Below are 21,962 nucleotides of genomic sequence, written 5' to 3' on the forward strand. Positions count from 1 at the left end.
ATCAAGGTTACAGACTGCCTGCAGCATTCACAGTAGCCAAGAGTTCTTGGAAACAAGAGTTGGCAGTGTGAATGGATTATAGATGTGGCATATATACAATGAAATAATACCCAACTATTAACAAAATCCTGCCATTTGGAATAATATGGATGGATCTAGGGGTTACAAATGCCTTATAATTTCACTCACAGAGAAGACAAGCAATATTCATTATCTAAGAGAACAAAACAAACTGAGACTATAAGAATAATAATAGTGGTCACAAAAAAGGAAAGAGGATAGGAGGATGGGTGATTGAGTAAAAGGAATCAATTATATGGTCAAATATTAAAACTATGTAATTGGTGATAATAATTAAGTATTTGGTATTTAGAGATATAGCTTTATCATGCTGTAGCTCTGAATATTTTAGTAAATCATAATTGTTGCCCAACCCCCATTCTTCCTGTAACCTTACCTGCAAGAAAGACCTGCCCATTTCTGGGCGGGGTCTTTGAGGGGTTACAAAAGGTTTGGCCGGAAGGCCAGGAAGGGATTGATGAGGAGATTATGGAGGATAGAAGGTGGAGGAGAGATGGCTGAAAAAAGCTAAGACGCAGGACTGAATAGGGATCCAGCGTAAATGATTATGATAGGCCACATATGTTGGCCAGGGCTGAATAAAGATGATATCTTCTGAAGAAGCCTGACTGTCTGTGAGTTTTCTACCCACGGGCTGAAGGGGTTGCAGATACACGTGGTCCTGAGCTGGAGGAGAAAGACCCCTTCATCACCATCGATCTCCATCCACCACCATCCAAGCCCATCCAAAGGGTTTTAAAGCAACAATAATAAATTTATTTCCATGAAAAATGTTTATAATAATTTGCTTTTTTTAAATACAAACCAAACAATAAAAACCTTTTGGGATTTTTATTAAAATCTTTAATAATATTTGGTTAATCTTTATCTTCTTTCTCGGGTTGTTCCGAACTTCTTAGCCTAAGAATTCCTGTTATTCTATTTCTTTCCTTTCCTCTTTTTGGGCCACACCCAGTGGTTTTCAAGGCTTACTTTTGGCTCTGCACTCATGGAGATTCCTGAAAGGGTACTGGGGAGTGAATCTAGGTTGTCTTGCATAAGGCAAACACCCTATCTCCTGTACTATCACTCAGATCTCTCCTGTTATTCTGTTTAACAAGGATCCTTCTATAGTCTTCTTAATTTATCTACTCTTTCCAGGAATCACACTTATTATTTTAGTTGTATCATTCATATGTCAGTTCCTAAATCTTCCAATACTTCCATTTACTTTTTTTAGATCCTCATGCCATATATCCTTGATAAAAACCAAACACATATCAAGAGTTCCTCTGCTTGTTCCTTTTCTATCCTTCCAAGTGAGGGCATCCTCCAGCTGCCATCCAGTTGGTCTTATGGGAATTAAAATTGAATTTCTCTTCCTTCCAGATCCAGCTGCCTCTATGCCCAACCTTGCCCATTTCAGCAGGCTCACTTCCACATCTCTTGAACTATGTGGCCACATCCATAGGGTAAGTGACAGCTCTTCTCAGCACATTTCACACTGCTCACATAAATACTCTAGCTAGTGGGTGAAGACAGCAAGGAAGGAAAAGAGTGAAATTTCATCTAGTTTATCTACCAGATGGCTATCTACCATCAGCACAGTAAATACAATGAGACGACCCATAGAAGGCCACCAAGTTCAATAAATTAAATAATAACATGGAAGTCTCTTTCAGTACAAAGCATCTCTGCAAATTCTCAGATAATGATTTTAGTGACACTATATATGTATGTATATATATATACACATACATATATATACATACACACACATATATACATACATACACACACATATATATATACATACACACACACACGCACAGTAATATATATATATATATATATATATATAATATATATATATATATATATATATATATATATATGATGGTTTTTCGGCCACAGCCGGTGATGCTCAATGGTTACTCCTGGCTATGTGTTCAGAAATTGCTCCTGCTTGGGGGACCATATGGGATGCTGGGGGATTGAACCGCAGTTTGAAGTCTGTCCAGGCTCTGCTTGCAAGGCAGATGCTAGCTAAGGGCCACTGCTCCGGCCCCTAGTGACACCATACTGAAGTTGTTTGATGAGCTCAGAGATGATAGCACAGATAGTCAGCAGAGTATAAGAACATATGAGAACAGAAATGAGAAAATTACAATTAGAAGTGACAGAAATTAATAGTATTATATAAAACCCACATTGAAATCTTTAGTAGAATTACAGTGAGCTCCAGGATGAAGTCAGGAACCTCTAGAAAACAACAGAAGATTGGAAAAGTTATGGAACAAAAAAAAGAACACTATACCAGGAATTATGGGATGAGTTCAAGCCTAACAATCTTCAGGTTCCTTGAAGAATAGGAAGGCAAATTTTATTAAAAATTTAACTTTATTTATTTAAAGGAACCATAAATAACAGATTTTTAGAGTTTAGGAGAGCAGCTGCCAAGTTCTAAGAGACCAAAAGAGTCCTTGTGAAAATAGACCCAAATAGAAAAACTCCAAGACATATTATAATCAGAGTGACAAAAGCCATGAGACAGATAAATTACAAATAAATACAAATAAAGTACAAATAAACTAGAAGAGAATGGTGTGATATAGCACAAAATTTCAATGAAATGAACACCTCATCAATACTGTAACCAACTAGATTATATTTTAGGTTTGAAGGAATAATTCAGGACTTCATGGACAGGATTTAAGGAATTCATAGACTTGAAGCAGCTTTTAGCACTAAAAGCACTAAAGGAGGCTGTTTTTTTTTTTAAGGCAAACTCCCTCCCTCTCTCTTTTTCTTTTCTTTTCTTTTCTTTTCTTTTCTTTTCTTTTCTTTTCTTTTCTTTTCTTTTCTTTTCTTTTCTTTTCTTCTTTCTTGTTGTTGGGTCACACCCCATGATGATCAAGAGTTATTCCTGGCATTTTGCTCAGAAATTGCTCCTGGCAGGCTGGGATTTGAAGCACTGTCTGTCCTGGATAGGCCGAGTGCAAGGCAAATGCCCTACTATCTCTCTGGCCCCACAGGAGTTTCTACATTTTAGTAATGATTTAGTGTTTATTTTATATTGCCTGTTCTATGACTATTCAGGTGATTAAAACATATAATATCTTCTGCTTAATGATGCAGATACTTAAGCGATATCTCTAATATTTTCCAATATAAGGCCAACATTCCATTTTAAGGATAACATACAATTTTATGGGCCTACTCAGATTTTCCCTTCAAATTACATATTTGAAGGATTCATATATTTTATGCAAATTAACAATATATCAACATAAAATTACTTATTCTAATAACTTTAACATTTTTACGTATCCATAAAAAGAAAGTTTTTAAAAATTTTTTTCAACTTATTGATTTACAATTTTTTAGAATTTCAGAAGTTTAGTTTTATTTTTCTATGTGTAGGTGTCATCACCTCCCCAATAAAAAAGAGGTCACTCATATGTGGGATTGAAAGAAACATAATAAAATGACAACAAATGGTTGAAGTCATTGAACTGATAGTTCATGGGAGGGTTGCTGGGAGGGGCCCTTGGGACACCAGTTGAGGGAAGTGGGCACTCTGCTGATTAGTGGTTGAAATAATGTATGCAAGAAAGGTACAGTTAACAGTACTATACATTAAAGTACCTAAACAAAAATTATTTAAAAGGGGCCCTATGGGGCCAGAGTGGTAGCACAGTGGTAGGGCATTTGCCTTGCACGTGGCTGACTCAGGACAGACCTTGGTTTGATCCCTGGCATCCCATGTGGTCCCCCAAGCCAGGAGTGATTTCTGAATACATAGCCAGAGTAACCTCTGAGCGTTACCGAGTGTGGCCTCAAAACCTAAATAAATAAATAAATAAGAAAAAAGGGACCCTATGGTCTTTAGGCTGACATCACCAGGAATTTTTGGAGTGAGTATGGGCACCCTCCCCACAAATTTTCCTTTTACAGGGAAGCCTGGCAGCTGTAACCAAGCCCACAAATACAGTTGCCATGTTCAAACTGGTCAGCTCCTTAGACTTACTCTTTTCTCAATTGAGATGTAAACCAAGCTGTAAAATATGATGAGTTCACCTGCTTATGCAGCAGAAAACTGGCCATCTTAGGAGGAAAGGTTAGGCCAACTCCCACTCTGCTTAAGCCATGCCTGCTGCTATATCACTCAGAACTATTTTCCCGATGGTCCTGTCTCATTATTTCTCTAAGATTCTCTCTGGGGACACCAATTCAGCCAAACTGCAGGTATGTAGGTCTTTGGGTTGATATCACCAGGGCTTTTTGGAGCCAGAGTGGGCACCTTCTTCCTATATCATCCTTCTTCTAGGATGTCTGGCAGCTGAATCCATGTCTCTAAATGTTGCAGTATCAATAAAAGTGCTTTGACTTTCTGGACAACTTTATTTGCTTGATGCTGTCATCTCTATAGGATCATATCAACTAAACAAAACGGTCATCTAACAACAACTTATGCCATTGTATTAATGTCTTCACTGAGTATAGAATAATTTCCACAAATGTGCTTGGTACTGTAATTTTTCCTTTTTCTTTTTATAAAGTTTCTTTTAGTCCTTTTTCTTTTTAAAAGAATAACATTACTTTCACTTATCTGGAAACAAATGTAGTATGTTCAGCTATGTCAAAACTGTGATGATGGGCCAGAGAGATAGCATGGAGGTAAGGTGCTTGCCTTTCATGCGGAAGGTCATTGGTTTGAATCCCGGTGTCCCATATGGTCCCGAGCCTGCCAGGAATGATTTCTGAGCATGGAGCCAGAAGTAACCCCTGAGCACTGCTGGGTGTGACCTCCCCCCCCAAAAAAAAAACTGTGATGATTTTCTTTAAAGAAAGTAAAGCGAAACAAAACAAAAGGGGGCCTAATACATAATGTAGGGGTAAAGCACTTGCCTGTACACAGCCAACTTGGGTTTTATTCTAGGCACCCCATTTGAACTCCATTAGGGATAATCTTTGAGCAGATGGAGTAGTAAGCTATGAGCACTGCTGGATGAGGCCCTATGTCCCCTAAAAATGCTTAAAAAATTGAAAGTTAAATTTCATCACTACTATTTCAAGACAGAAATTAAATATTCTTTTTTCATTTGAAGTAAAAACAGGCTTTATTGGAAGGTACTAGGGAAGGGGAGGGAGAGGATAAGAAAGCTGCTAAAGGGAGAATTCTGGTTTTTCCAAAGGTGAAGAGAGCTCCAGTGCATATCTCAATGTGAAGGTCTGAAAGCATGAAAGTACCAAATTCAAGAATGGACATGTGGGAGACATGTGTTTAGGCACCCTGTTCAGCAGCACACAGGTGTACACCACCAACATATTGGTCCAGGGAGCACATGAGAAGTTAAATATTCTTTTTTTTGGGGGGTGGGTGGGATGCTGGAATTCGAACCACCGTCCTTCTGGATGCAAGACAAATGCCTTACCTCCATACTATCTTTTCGGCCCCGAAGTTAAATATTCTTATTAAAACTCCCAATCCCCCCAAAAACCAAAGAAATTTTTCTGTTGTATGGAATTTTCAAAAGTTAATTAAAATGCAGCATGTCTACTCAGTCAAGATGTGGTCTTCCCCCATCTAATCATTTTTCTTTTTTTGGCATATGAAATTGCTATCACAGAATCTTGAAGCTTATTAGCCAGAAAACATGGCTTAGTAATATTTTGTAATTTCTCTAATATTGTTACTCAATAGTTTCTTCATAACAGCCAGAATTTATTTGAAATAATAACTCATATTTTATTAATTCTTACTTAAATCCATCTACTGGCTTTTCATCAAAGTAGAATAAAATCCTAATTTTCTTGCCCTGGTGTAAAGAATCCTGTCTCATCTGACCCTTTCCTTTCTCTGTGCCTCTCTCACTGTTCTCTCCTTTCTTCATTTTGCTCCAGGTTTGACTGACAGCATCCTTCAATCACTTCAGGACCTCTTGCTATTTTGTTGTACTGAATATTTCTACTCAAGATTACTGTAGTGAGATCTTTTGTATTGCTTTATTTGGTGGCTGCTTCAAAGGTAACATTCACAAACAGTTTACTGCTGATCATCCCATTAAGTTCAAAAGCTTCCCATCCACCTCGACTGTCATTTTGAATTAAACAGCCAATTGAAAAATTTCACCCTGGAACTAACCTGTTTATACTTTCATGATCAGTGTACAATATAAGCTCTATGGGAGCAAAGATAAAATCACTATTATATCTGTTACCTCAGAGTGTCTGAATGTAGTAATAAATTTACTATACATGAAAAATAAGAAGGGTCCTGAATTTCAATTGGACTGCTTATATAGTTCCCTGAAAAACACATACACACATTCTGTTTTCTCTATTATAATGGTCTCCTTCTTTATTAATCATTGCTTACCTTCTAGTGCTGAACTTTGCCATCTCCTCCACGAAGCTCTTTTTGATTTTATGAGTATATAGTTATTACCTACAGTAAGCTACATGCTATAAGAATAGAGTACAATTTTTTTTTGGTTAATGTATTTGTCTGCCTTTTTAGACTAGCTTCTGGCATGTATGACTTTCATTTATATTTCTAGCCCAGTGGGAATCTCTAAAAATACAGTTCATTAACTTTATTTTTCTTACTGAAAATAAATGTTTGGCAAAACTTAGAGTCCTTTGGTATGTAAATGAGCTGCCTTTCAAGTTCTTCTACTTGACAGTAGTGCATATAAACTTATATCCCCAATGAAATTTTCTATAGTAAAAACAAAACATAGGTAGTTATTTATTAATTGTCAGACATTGTGATATGGATCATTTTATTCAAAATAGCTCTCAAATGTATAGCTGTTGTTAGCCTCATTTAACATATGTTGAAACTGAAATCCAGATGTAGTAATATGTTCAAGTTCATACAACTAGTATAATAAAGTTGGGATTTGAATCCACATCTCTTAACTTCCAAAGGCAAGGTCTTTCTCAACACCATGCTGCCCCCCTATAGGACAAGCCCACATTTCAGAACTGTTTAAATTATAGAAATACCCCGCCTATTATAAACTATAGAATTGTAAAAAGATGCTTCTAATTCCATTATTTAATTTGACTAGAAAAATGGCACTAACTCACTATTTTAGGCAAGACCATTCTGTTGCCTTTGACAAGCATGCTTTTTGTTTATAAGCATAAAAGTGTTGTTTTGTAGACATTTTTTGTAGACATCAGCCATGATTTTTTGGTTAGCATTTGTCATGTAAACCCCTAAGTTCACCAAGTAAATAAAATTTTGACATGTAAATTGCTGGGTATCTCCAACTTGTCTGTCAAATTATCTTCTGCACCTATGTTTCTGATTTAACTAACCAATTTGTTGGGCTCAGCATTATAATTTAGTCAAGGATTTTCTATTTCCACTTTACATTCAGGAACTTGGTGTCATGGTATTTCAGAAGTCCCTATCAGGCTGAGATTTCTTTTTATGCCAAATTCCTGTCAGGCCATGTATATTAGAGGCTGGTCTATTCTCTTTCCTTACCTAATTTTGATCAAGTTACCTCAGCTGACCTGGCCTTTATCTGGCACTAGAGCAGTCTTCTTTAAGCTTTATCCTTGCTCTCTGTCATTTTATTTGGGGTCTTCAAGTAGAACTGAAAAAAAAAATCTACCTCTGAAGAGAATCAACTTGATCTCAAGTTTTTCAGGTTACAGTAGTATCTTAACTCTTCTCATTTCTGATTTTTGTTTGATTTTGAGTCCATACCTGGCAGTCCTCATGGCTTACTTACTTCTGGCTCTGTGCTGGGATTGCTTCTAGTGGTGCTCAGGGGACCCTATGCAGTATCAGGGATCAAACCCTGGTCATCTATGTGCAAGATGATCACTTTACCTGCTGTACTTTTAATCAAAACCCTACCCCCTTAAGAAATGACTCCTATTGAACAGTGTTTCCCACCAATGGCTGGGACTAATGCTTCAGCACAAAGAATCTTATCAGTGGAAACAGGACTGAGAATTTTTGACTGAAATAAAAGAACTTTAGATCTTATTGCTTACCACTCACTGCTTTTCTTCTATGCATCTCTGGGGATGGGGACGGGGATGGAAGACAATCTATATGTGATGATGTGGAGCTGATCTTCTTTAGGTTTTGTTCATCTGAAGGGTCTATCAGCTTAGAGATGGGTAAGCCAGAAACTGGTTGTTTGTATCTTGCGTACTGCAGAGCATCCATGATCCATCTTGTTTCACGCCAAACTTCATCAATTTGCTTTGGAATAAGGTGGTAAAGACATTAAGTTACCAAAAGCGATTCAAAGGTTAAGGTTAAGGTCTCTGATTATAGAAATTACTACCTTGTGCTATATTTTTGAATTTTCTCAGAGGACTCTAATCTATACTTAATACATACTTTTTAAAGAATGTTCTGAAGTCTGGTGATCAGTAACAAATGATAGTGTCTTAAACTGTAATAGTCTGCCATGCCATGAACTAGTGGATGGTATTTTGTGGTCAATAGCCAATTTGCTTTCTAGTATGTTCTAGGTGACAGGACTTGGCAGAGTGTTCATGGAGGGTAAAGAAAGATTGATTTTTTAGCTTCAGACTTCATTAGCACAATGAACTAGGGAGGAGGTTCAGCAGTGGACAGGCCCATGAACAGAAACTGAGTCATTGTGGAGGGAGAAGTCTGAAGTTCACAGTAAAAATCTAGAAAAGTCTTGGACAAATGTTCCCAATGGGCTGTTGTACTCCTATTTGGCTGTAATAGGTCATACTCCTTGCAGCATTCTCTTGTCTCAGAGGTATGTTAAAGAAATTTCAGGAGTAAATATTACCTTATATGACAAACTATGTAATCAAAAATTTGAGAGAATTTTATTCCAAATTATTTGGGCAGGTTCTGTTTTCAAAGAAATATTTCCTCATAAAGATATTATTCAAGTGGGGGTACAGGGAGGTTTGGCAGACAGAAGAGGAGACAGTGTGATCAGGGAGGCAGAGAATGAAGTGATGTGGCTACAAGTCAGAGAATGTGGGCAGCTCCCAGGAGGTAGGAATAGAAAACTATCTGCCCTGGAGGCTCCAGAGGAAGAGTGACTCTACAACATCTTGAGCTCAGGTTTCTGTTTTCCAAGAATTAGGTGAGAATACATTTCTATTTTTTGGAGGGGTGGTATAGAAGCCTTAGAAAATACACCATTATTAATGAGAATACATTTGTTCTCTTTGGATGCAATTATTTCAACCGTTTTCTGAGAAGATATTTAGTGTAGAGATTTGGAAATTAAATGCAGAAATACTATTTGCTTCTTAATTTTGAAGTGAAGTTAAGAGTTGTAAGGTGCAGAAAAATCAAAAACATCAGTACAGAGATGCCTGTGGACTAAGTAGCTCCAAAAATGGCACAATTTTCACCCATTTTTACCTTATACTGTTGATCTAAAAATAACTGACAACATAATCCCTCTGATTTTAAGGCCCAAATACTGCTTCTAAAGACTTGCTGACATGTTTTTAAAGTGAAAGACCATGAATTCCCTAGGTCTGTTGGTTAAAAGTTCTGCATCCATTTCTCACTGTGCCCTTGAAAACGTTTGGTTTCCATCCCATAAATCATACCCTTTTCTCTATACTCAGGCAAGATAATATTTTTATTAAAATGTAAAGGTGATTGGCTTTCTCACAGCACAGTTACAAGGTGCTTGAGGGGATGATAGATTGGTTATATTTAATGAGCTGTGTTTCTATTACAGCTTAGGAGCATTTGAAGCATTACGGTATATAAATTATAGCCTAATTGCCCTTTAGACTGTAGCAGCTTCAAATATGCCAAGCTCTAAGTCTCTACATTTTGACATTTCTGCTGCATGTGCTGTCTCTGTAGCATGTATATCTTATCTATGATTTTTCTCTACCTCTCCTGGTCCAGCTCTGCCCCTGTTGGCTGTACTCCTTGAATTTCCTCCATCCCCTATTATATTTACATAGACTCCCTTGCTCTTTACAATGTTTGGTTTGTGTAATGACTTCAACACTGTCTTAGATCTGGAATCTCACAAATGCTCTCACAGCTGGTGGCTGGTGTAGCCTCTGCAGGTCATGGTTGTATGGTGGGCTGAGATGTGAACACCTATAGATGAGTGGCTGCAGTTGGTTTTCATTCTGTTCCCAGAACGAAAACTTATCTGAGCGATAAGCCCAGCGTAGATCAGAGAAGAGATGATATCACTGTGTCTACAGCCTGTGAGGTGATTCATGTTGGCTGCCGCAAGGCAGGCCACTGAAGGCAATGGGTGCACAGAGGTGGCCTGGCAAAGAAGTTACTTTTTTAATCCTTTGGAAATTGGCTTTTTTCCAAGTCTCCATGTACCTGGCCGACTGGCTGGCTGAGAGAGTATGTTGAGGGGAGTCTCAAGTTACTTGCTTTGGGAGGTCAGAATAGTTAAAACTTTGAAGAATTCTTTGCCTGGTTTGCCTTATTCATACCACTTACTAGTAGAGTGAAAGGGAAAGAGAAATAAAGCAGTGGGACTCTAAGGTGAGTATAAAGGAGAGAAGTTAAAAGCCCTCTCAAGAGGGTTTGATATTATGATAGCTCAAAAAGTTAGCCTTGGGGCTAGCGAGATAGTACAGTGGTCAGGGTGCTTGCCTTGCACTTGGCCAATTCAAGTTTGATCCCTGGGACCCTATATGATTTCCTGAGTCCCACCAGAAGTATTCCCTGGGCATAGATAGAGTAAGGCCTGAACAGAACAAATGCAGTAGTGTGCCCCACTCTGAAAACAAAAGAAAGAGAGAAAGAAAAAAAAAAAGAAATTTTGCCTTCTTGTTCTGTAAACACATGAGATTCATTGGAATATCAGAGAAATAAGGCAGACTCAAAACCTGAGACACAGTTAGAGAAGAGTTCTTTAAAATAATTTATGTAAGGGCTGGAGAATTGGCGCAAGCAGTAAGGCATCTGCCTTGGGCGTGCTAGCCTAGGATGGACTGCGGTTTGATCCCCCGGTGTCCCATATGGTCCCCAAGCCAGGAGCAATTTCTGAGTGCATAGCCAGGAGTAACCCCTGAGCATCACCAGGCATGCCCCAAAAAAAAAATTTTGTATCTGTGGCTGATAAAGAAGTCATGATACATTAGTGCCAGCCAAGGCCTTCAAGTAATCAAATACAGTCTCCTTCATTTTACTTAAGAGGAGGCCATAGAGATCAAATATTCATTTTATTTGCCCAGTACTGGGCCAGAGAAAAAGCTCAATGGGATATAGCACATTATTTGCATGCAGGAGCCCTGAATTTGATTCCTGGCACACTATGGTCCCCTAAGCACTGCTGCGGGTGATCCCTAAGCACTGAGAGGAGGAAAGCTCCCAAGAACTGTCAAGTGTTGTTTGGGCCCCTCAATAACAACAAAAGTGTCCAGTATTCTAAAGTTAGTCAGTAGATGAGTCACAATTAAAAGTATATACTAATTGACTTCTGATTATTTTTCTTACTTGTTCCATGTCCCTTTTATTGGGTTCAAAAGAGAAGTCTATTTTTCATATTGTTCATATGTTTCATTCTTCTCCCCCTTTCCTCCTACTGATATTTTATTTTTCTTAAAGTAAGATAAATGGTGTAAATGTTTGGAATTTTTCCTTTGCTATTTTTGGCCCCACCCAGCTGTTTTCAGAGTGTACTCCTAGCTTTTTAATCAGAGATTACCCAAATGCTGGATTATATGTGTTGCTGGGGATTGAATTCTGGTCAGCTAACTGCCAGGCAAGAATCTTGCCGACCTTACTGTCTTTCTGGATCCCGAAAAATCTAAACACTACATTGTCACATTTTGAAAGATTCAGCTCTTTGATCTGAGAGGTCAACAAAGTGGTTTCATTTATAGGATGAGAGAAGATAATCCTAGAGATCTGTCTTTGGGTCAGTTTGCAAATATCTTCTATCTTCTTTGTGAGTTTCCACAATTTCCAAACTATTGTTTATTTGTATTTCAAAATATTTTTCCATTATATTCATGAGTGAATAAAAGATTATATAATTTATCTCATATCTATGATGTAGAGGTACTTTCTTGAGTGTTTTAAAGAATGCTATCTCATTGAATTCTCTCAGTAATCCTATGAGGTCATGCTATTCTCATCTTTATTTTGTAAAGAAGAGGACTGGGAGTTAGATTTATTTGCCCAAGATTCATATTACTTCCTTTTCTTAAATATTCTCTACGTGCCTGGGTATTTGAATGTATAGCTTTCTATGTTATTTCCCTGTCTTATTTTAAGTCCAGGAATGATAAAATGAAAATGATTTTGTGAGCACAACTAATGAGAATAAACACTTCCTATGAACAGTGTATCCTTCCCAGTGTATGGGAGAATGATCACTTACACTTTAAGACTATTCTAAATGAGTACATAGAACTTATTTTCTTTTCTTTTCTTTTTTTTTTTTTTTTAAATATTTTGGTGTAGGAATTTCTTTCTTTCTTTATTTTTTTGGGTTTTTTAGGGCCACACCCTGTGACGCTCAGGGGTTACTCCTGGCTATGCGCTCAGAAGTTGCTCCTGGCTTCTTGGGGGGACCATATGGGATGCCAGGGGATCGAACCGAGGTCCGTCCTAGGCTAGCGCAGGCAAGGCAGGCACCTTACCTCCAGCGCCACCGCCCGGCCCCATTTTCTTAGGAGTTGGACTCAGACCCTATAGCAGGGGTCTCAAACTCGTGGCCCGCGGGCCATCCATACAACATTGTGTGGTCTGCGGCCGGCCTTCATATATTGCAGTATTCGCGATTATTCGCTTACCGAATAATAACAATAAAAATTGCATTAGTAAGAAAAAAATAGCATTAAACATTCGCATGCCCCGAGCAGTTCCGTTCGGGGTATGTAAATGTTTAATGCAATTTTTTTTTTTGCGATTTTTTATTGCGAATATTCGGTATGTGAAATCCCTGATGCGGTCCTGCCTCACCCCGACTTTGCCTCCTGCGGCCTCCAGGTAAATTGAGTTTGAGACCCCTGCCCTATAGCCTACAGAATGAAGTGCAAATTTTTTGACCACAGTCTTTAAAATAAATGTCATGATCAACATTTAATTTTTGTTTTTGTTTTGAGGCACATCTATCAGTGCTTAGGGCTCTGTGCTCAGAAATCACTCAGAAATCACTCCTGGGCCCAGCGGGAGTGTCAGGCATCAAACCCAAATTGGCTGCATGCAAGGCAAATATGTTTTCTCTCCAGATCCTGATCAACGATTTTTGCTGCTTTCTTTATTGTATTTTTGTTTTGTTTTGTTTTTGGGCCATGCCCGGTGATGCTGAGGGGTTTACTCCTAACTCTGTGTTCAGAAATCACTCCAGTTTTAGGTGACCATATGGGATACCAGGGGATTGAAATGTGGTCCGTCCTAGATTAGCACATGCAAGGCAAACACCCTACTGCTTGTGTCACCACTCTGGCCCCTGCTCAGATACATTTTTTTATGAGTTTTTATTTTTATACTTAGAAATGTAAGTATAGGGGCCAAGGAGATAGCATGGAGGTAGGATGTTTGCCTTGCATGCAAAAGGGTGGTGATTCGAATCCTGACATCCCATATGGTCCCCTGAGCCTGCCAGCAATTTCTGAGCATAGAGCCAGGAGTAACCCCTGAGAGCTGCAGGGAGTGACCCAAAAACCAAAAACAAAAAAAAAAAAAAAGGAAATGTAAGTATATTTTTACTTCTTTTGGTTGACACAGAACTTTAAAAACCTTCTCTTTGGGTAGCTACACAGTTGGAAAATAGTATTTACATATACTTGTCTACCCTAATGGATTTTAAACTTCCTTGGCTGGAAATAAGTATGATTCAGATTTTTATCTTCCATAAAGTATCTGAAACTTGGGTGTTCAATAAGAGTTTATCAAATGGGACTAAGTATATATCATGGGGATATTTTTCAGGCAGCTATTTGTTATATTTATTTTGTGAACTGGGTAACTGCTAGGCAAAAATATAAGATTTGTTCAATGGGCTTTGAAACAATTGGGGGATAGATCCAGATTCTGTCTCTGTCTTTGTGTCTCTCTCTACGTCTGTATCAGTGTCTGTGTCTGCCTCTCTCTCCTCTCTTTCGCTCTCACTTTTCTCTCTTCCTGCAATACTTCAGGGGTTACTCCTGACTTTGTAGGAATGCATCCTAGAGGGTGCTCAGGGGACCATATGAGATGCTAGGAATTAAACCCAAGTTTAATTAAATACTTGCAAGGCAAGTATCATACCCACTATACTATGTCTCTGACTCTTCTTCAATTCTCTTAACTACTAACTAGTCCCTCTTCCATAACACTGAGATACCAATGTAATACTTTTCTAGACACTCAGGGAACAACATTTTATAACCAGTTACACATTAAAGTACCAACTCTGCCAGAAAGATGAGTAATCTTAGATACCACTGGATTTGGAATAACATATAAACTAGTGAGTTGAAGCGTCACGTTCTCTAGGAAATTGGTTAAGGTTTGATTCCCACCGAGCTCCCAGACAGGAAAAGCAGTTCCCATTCCCCTGTCTGACTAGGTCAGGAGGAATAGTTCCAGTTGTAGAGATCCACAGGAAATAATTCACACAGTGAAAGGTACAAGAATGGGTTCAGGAAATCCAGTGCTCAAGCAAGGAATTCAAACCATAAAAGCTTTCTGCTCCTAAGATGGAGTGCAGCTCAGTGGAAGAAGAACGAAGAATGAGCCCCAGCCTTCCTCAGACCCTCAGACCAGGTACCACCCTAGGGTGGAGCAGAATACCAAGTAAGGAATAATCCAATATGTTATCACCAGGTCACACCCTAGGGTGGAGTACAATTATTGATTAGGATAGGATCAGTAACCCAGCAGTGAATTATTTCTTTCTGTTTGTCAAGATACTGAATTACAGCTTTACTTTTTTGTTTGTTTGTTTGTTTGTTTGCTTTTTGGGTCACACCTGGCAGTGCTCAGGGGCTACTCTTAGCTCTGCACTCAGAAATTGCTCCTGGCAGGCATGGGGGATCATATGAGATGCCGGGATTCGAACTACTATCTGTCCTGGATTGGCTACATGCAAGGCAAACACCCTACCGCTGTGTTATCTCTCTAGTCCCCTGTACTTTGTTGGAATTATCAATAGGCTACCTGGTAGGAATACTATTTTGGGAGGCAGTTAATCCTACCACCAATATTTGGTCATTAATTTTGGCAGTAAGTTTTTTTTTATTCAATGTGGAAGGCCAAGCACAGTGATTGATAATAGCTCTTAGTGACTGTCAGCGATCTATAGCTTTTTCTATAGCCTTTGTTTTAAAATACATATTACAGAGTTCCACTTTTTTTTTTTGCTAAAAATCAGTATTCTACTTGTGTACTGAGCAATATTCCATTGACTGCTTAGTTTTTTGACTTTGCTCTTTCCCTTTACTTTGTACTTATTTATTTATTTATTTATTTATTTATTTATTTAAACTATAGTTTAAGTAACAGGGCTACAGTAGTGTTCCAGTTTATGGTATTGAGGCACAAAGTCACTGCACACCCTGCCACTGAAATGACCATGACCTTCCCCCCCCATCCCTCTGTCCACTTTGAATGACACCTGTTTCTTCCCTCCTAATTTCGATCCATTATTTGTTATTTGACAGCTATAGTTTTGCTGCATCTTATTACCTCCTTCACCAATGTGCTTGAGACTCTCCATCTATATTTCCATCTTATTGACTCCGCTCTCGGTTTCCTGCTTCCTTAAACTGGGCACGGTAAGGTGTGTATTCTAAGTACACTTTTATTGTTCACTTAGTTTGGTCTCACGAGAAACAAACTGTACCTGGATGAAATCTAAAACTTGCTGGTGTCTTTGTTTGGCAGCTGCAACCTCGCTGTCTGAGATTGCTTCCCTCAGGGACTGTTGAGTATTCAGAGAATCCAGTTCCATAACAGCAGAAAGGCGGCAATACAGACTAATAAATTTCTCCCTGTAGCTGCAGAAATGAACTGGAGAATGGACAAGCAAAATAAAACATGTTAAGATCTGGTATCAAAATAGAGAAATTCATACCTCAGAGAAAACAAGTCGAATGAAAACATGATTTATTAATCCTATCAGTGGAAAATATTAGGCCATAAATAAATTATAAATGTACTCTTAAGGGGCCAGTTGTCTGGTTTTAGTCAGACAATATTCCCTTTTAAGGTTTACCAAGTCCTGTTAAGGTATGGGGAAGGGGGCTGGCTCAAGCTGCAATTCATGTTCTGCTCCAAAGTTGTGCAATACATATATATATACATATATATGTATGATTTGGAAATAAGTTTGCTATCACCTTGAAGGAAAAAAAGGGACGCCAAATAGCAATTGGAAACCTAGTTGATTTCCATGTCTATCTTGTTTGTTCCCTTTAAAGGCCAGAAACCCTATTAGAGATGAGACTGGAACACATCTCCATGGACTTACTATGACGGACTTTGATCTCTCCACTTTCCTCTCCTCCCCATCATTCCTTTGGAAAGATAATGAGAGAATAGATGGCTCAACAGATCATTTTTGTCTTCACCTGACTTGTCCTTCTTCTCTCAAATGATCATGGGGTTGGGGCCCTAGGAAACAGTCTAGCCTTCCTCTTATTTGTGAAGGAAAGAGGGAAGGAAAGAGGATTGTGAAGCTGAACCTACTTAGGCAGCCTGAACTGGTCAGATTTTCCATACCACTCTGACTGACTTTCATGACTCCAGAAGGAGGAAAGCATCCTCATTATGACTGGTGAAGTGCTATTTTCTTCCCGAGCATTGTTGAATTTGGAGACTCACTCTCCCAGAACTTTACTTACTCTGTGTCCTTCTGACCCGGACCAGTGCATTTCATGCTCTGGAAATTGGGCTGTTATACATCAACAAATATGTTGAGCCCTTTTTATTCTGGCTTCTTTGGTAAGGAATTCTAGGAAGAACATCTAATTACAACCCTCAGTCCCTTTGTTGTTGGTTTCCGAGACCCCGAGCTAGCCATTTAGTGGAGCTAAAAACCACACTACCTCACATGGGGCACCTGATCCTCTCTACAGTTCACCGAGGAAGCTTTGCTTCTCTTTGCATTGAGAGATTTCTGTAGATCCTGCTGTTCCCACTGCCTGCTTCTTTGATTGATTTCTTAGGATGAGTCTCAGATGAGTAGAAAGAGTAACATGATCTGTTTGTATTTCCTTATATGAAATATATAAAGAGAAGAATGGGGTGAGGATTTCAATGGCTCATCCATATCCCAGAGGCCCTAGTTCTAGGCGATGTTTCTCTATTAATACAGGCTCAGTTTTGATATGAATTTTTCCCTCTGGCATCAGTATTTCCTTTCCATATTTTCCTGACTCAGCACTTCCCTGCTTCCCTGCTTTACAGAAAGAAGACTTGACTCCGTATAACGTCTGAGAACAAGAGAAATGACTGAGCATCAGATGATCTATTCTTCATGCTGTCTCTTTGCTTAAAGACCACTACACTGCATATTCTTGACTCTAGTAAAATCTTCATGGACAATTCCAATCCACTATATAGAACTAATTTATTTATCTTTTGAGCTCTTACAGTTTATTTCCAAATATATCAGGATACTTACTATTCTTACTTATTCTTATTAGAATTATGTTTACTTGAATGCTTAAGTATCATATTGTGATTAATTTGAAGACATAAAATCATACCACCTAGTAGTTATATCCTCAAAACCTGGACTATTATAACTTCTCAATATTTATTGACTGCATGAATCAACAAATGTTTGCCAGGAGGAAAGACCCTTATCTCTACCTCCCTTTTTCTTTCTTTATTTCGCATTTTTTGAAAGGAATTTCAGGTCTGTGCTATTTTCTGGCAGTTTTTCAGGAAAGAGTCACTATTACTTTTTAACTTACTCTTGACCCTTGGAGTTCTGTGAATGTGTTTTTATTCCTTTCAAGGAGGGATTATATCCTGTTAGCACTTGACAGATGTCTTCTCTTGGCTGGAGAGTGAAGAAAGTGACGCGTATCAGGGCCTGCATTTCTAAACCAAGTTATACCAAAAAAAAAAAATCACCTTTTTCCCTTCTTTTAAAAATATAACTGAGAAGATAAGGAGAGGCATTGAGGAATTTCTTTCAAAGAAACACTATCAGTCCCATCTGAATTCTGAAATGCCAGGGTGTCCACAACTTTCTCTTGTTGTGTCTCCTTGCGGTAGGAGCTTGAATCAGTGGGTGGTCTCACGGAGCCCACACCACCATGCCACTCACCACAGTGACCTATAAGGACCTTCCAACTACAACGCTTCACTTTCCCACTCTGGTGGTTTTTATGCAGAGCCTTTAATGTTCCTTTAACAAATGTTCCTTTAACATAGTCTTTTGTGGTTTAGCAATGATACATTTGGTAGCCATCACTGAGGAGGGAAGGATAGACTGGAAGCTTCTAATTTTTTTTTTCTAATGTGAATCACATGCATTTTTACAGACAAGATGGTATAAGGCTACAACAACGCATTATCGGAACCCCACGATGTGTCAGTAATTCACAAATGAAGACTGATTTTCCTGTGGTGCCTCCTTTCTTGCTTTCTTCTATCTCAGATAGATACCGACTAAAAAGCAGCCAGCATCAACACATACATAGGAGGAGTCAGATTAAGAGAATAAATAGGGGGTAGAGAAGGCTTTGGTAGCAAATAGACCTGAAACTGAATCATAGTTCTTCACATATGACATGCCTGGTAGTTAGTTTTCTCATATCTAAGAAATCAATGATAATGCCTCTCTGTCTCTAAGATTAAATAGTACATATAAGAGAGCCTAGTCCAACATGAAGCATATATCAGATACAAACAGCAACAGCAACAACAACAAACTTTTGTTTACAACTCTGCCTGGCCTTCCAATGAAAAATAAAGTATTTAGGAGTGTATTAGAACAGACTTGATAGTAGAATAATCTTCCTGAAGATCTTTAATATAATAATTTTTTGAATAATATGATGTAGAATCACAGGCCATATAGGCTAGTTTGGAGCAAAGGAGTCAGAAACATTTCCTTCTCGGGCCAGTTTAGTCCCAAAATTCTTTGCCAAAGTATTAGAAAGAACCTGTGCACAACTTGCCCTTCCAATGGTTCCTGGTAGTGAATGCGTTGATAGTTGGAATTCAGGAATGGTATACTAAATCATGGGCATTAGGAATGAGGGTTGAGACTGTGCCATTTTTTATAAGCTGTGGCTTGGATTCCATTAGGCTCAGTGCCTGGATATCCCACAGGCACCTCAAAACTCATCATTTGTCAAAGTGAACTCATCATCTCTCCCTTCCCCCAAACCTCTCCCTTCCCCTCACATTTCCTGTTTTAGTAGATGGCAACTATATCCATCTCAGTAATCTATATAGACTCTCTAAACCTGCCACTTGCCCTATGTACATTAAGGCAGTCAAAATGGTCTATTAATTTTTAACTTCTGAATTCTCACGCGTCTCCTTGTCTACCCACATTGGGCTGTGTTGGGAAAAGTTCTCATTGCTACTAGTTTTGGTCTCGTGTTTGTCTTTTCTACAATACACTTTCCACAATGCCGTTAAAAAGCAGTCAGACTGTATTCACTTTCTTAAAAATTTGTTTAATAACTTCATTGTAACTACAAAAAAATACTAGTTTCTTTAGTATGGCTTAAGTGTTTCTGTGAATTTAAAATTTTTTTGCCACATCTGATGGCACTCAGGCATTTATTCCTGGATCTACATTCAGAAATCACTTCTGGCAGGCTTGGGGTCCATATTAGATGCTGGGGATCGAATGTGAGCCAGCCACATGTAAAGCAAACATCTTGTCTGCTGTGCTATCACACACCAGGCCCCAATTTACATTTATTATCACTTACTTCTTTAGACCCTTAGTTATCTGCCTTAATGAGATACTGAGAGTACACTTAATTGGGGTGCATTTTTTCTGGTCTCCAAACCATTGTGCCTGCTGCTTCTTTTGCTCAAAAAAAATGTTCCTTTCAGTTCTGCCTTTCCTTTCCTTTTCTGAAGGGTTACATCTCTTTCAAGGTATAACTCAAATATTATTTTTTTAAAAGAAAAATGGGGACCTTTTCTCTGAAATTCAACATCCTACTTTTTAAAGCAGGTTTTTATGATTTTTGATTCGTTGATATAGATGTCCATATCTCCTACTGGATTCTATACTTCTATACCAAGACCCAGACAGCACTTGATATTACAATGGAAGGAAGCACAATGAATTTATGCTGAAAGGAGGATACAATAACGTCCAACGTATTAAATATATGTCTTTCTAGTCCATACAGTCTGATCCACAGAGAAAAGAAAACCAATAAACTCAACTTTCCTTATCTTTGACCTTCTGTCAATGGTTATGTCACAGCAACCTTTGCCAGAGGCCACATAACAATGGCCTCAATGACTTGTGATACTGATTTGCCTTTTGTCTCTGGAAAGAATATAAACAGCAACCTTTTTCAGTCCCTCAGCATTGCTTTATTAATTAATTAGTATGGTCTAACTTGTTCTAACCCAAAGAGTGGGATGGTATCAACCCTCAGGCAGTGTAAGGGAGAGGGACTCTGGTAAAATTCTATCACATTGCTTCAGCCCAACTTTGCTTCTAGACATATCACAACCCCCTCCTATATGATAATCTCTCCCATTTTCCAAGTAACTATTAAGGAACACATGATGTGTTTGTCCCAGCCTAGTCTTTATTCCTGGAGACAGAGAGCTAAGCTCCTTCATCATTTTGCCCTTGCTAGATCTGTTTAGTGCTGGAATAGGCACAGATGCAGTTTTCCATAACTGGCTAGCAAGTTATTTATGATTCACTCTGGCCACTGGAAGGAACATGGTCACTTTGCCAAATCTCAAATCATTTCATCAAGACAGAGATGTCTTATACAAATCAGGCTGAAATATAGTGTATTCCTTTATTCTTTCTAACTTATGCATTTCCATAATTTTCACCTTTTAAAAGTTTCATTAGTGTTTTATGTTCTTTTATAATTTTCTGATTTCTGACGGAATTTTATGATACTCCTTAGAAGTTTTCAGTGTATCTCTTGACCTTTCATGTGGATCTATCTATAGAACAAGCAAGTCCCTGCTTACAAAAAAGAAATGAAAATTTAATAGTGTATTTCTTAGAGGAATTTAGCAGCTCCCTTTGGTGTTATTAAGTGCTTAGTGAGCTGATGTCTAATGAAGGAAGTATCTCTGCTAATCAGCTTCTTGGAAAGTTGATTGCTGTGAGATACGGCAGAGTTTGACATGATTCCTACTAAAACTCAACAATATTTCAGAAATGGTTGGCAGTTGTGCTGAAGTGCAATAAGTATTGTGCTAGACAATATCATTTTTTGTTATTGGTAACATTTCCTCCTGATCCCTAAACAAGACTATGAGGGAGGATTGTTTAATTATTGTAATTAAGTCCAACTATGTGATATCTTCTGGAAACTTTCACGCTTCTCATACCCTCCACTAATCTCTGACATTCACAATATAATTGTCTGCTGATGAATCTACTGTATCTCTCCTACTAGAAAAAAAGCTCCTTGAAGAGTATGTTCACTGCTGATTTCTTAACACCTGATAACAGTTTTTACTAGAACATAGTAGATTAATCAGGATTTACTGATGAATAAATGAACAATTAGACAGAAAACATTGTAGAAGAGGGACTATCAATAGTGTAGGACACAGTATGGCTGTCTCATAATTATGAGCCTTCTGGCAAGCAGGGTATAGAGAGAACGCTCATCAGACTTAGCTGTCCAAGGGTCTTGGGAGTCAAACACTATTACATGTGACATCTACAAAGGCCACTGAGGCACAGAGAAAAATCTTACAAAAATTTGCCTGTAATTTTGGAGTAACAATGTGTATTCATTTAGCACATTTT

The 21,962-nt window shown here is 38.3% G+C and overlaps 1 protein-coding gene across 1 annotated transcript in view; it reads right to left on the minus strand.

Annotated features, from left to right (window-relative positions):
• Window positions 1–21,962, minus strand: part of ANKFN1 (ankyrin repeat and fibronectin type III domain containing 1) — a 203,420-nt gene that overhangs the window by 19,659 nt on the left and 161,799 nt on the right. The window contains exons 16-17 of the mRNA XM_049772771.1: window positions 15,864–16,030; window positions 8,083–8,296 (exon numbers count right to left, since the gene is read on the minus strand). Coding sequence (XP_049628728.1) covers window positions 8,083–8,296; window positions 15,864–16,030 — 381 coding nt within the window. The remainder of the gene's footprint in view (window positions 1–8,082; window positions 8,297–15,863; window positions 16,031–21,962) is intronic.

The sequence above is a fragment of the Suncus etruscus genome, chromosome 1 (assembly GCF_024139225.1).
Source record: "Suncus etruscus isolate mSunEtr1 chromosome 1, mSunEtr1.pri.cur, whole genome shotgun sequence".
In the NCBI taxonomy this organism is placed as follows: domain Eukaryota; kingdom Metazoa; phylum Chordata; class Mammalia; order Eulipotyphla; family Soricidae; genus Suncus; species Suncus etruscus.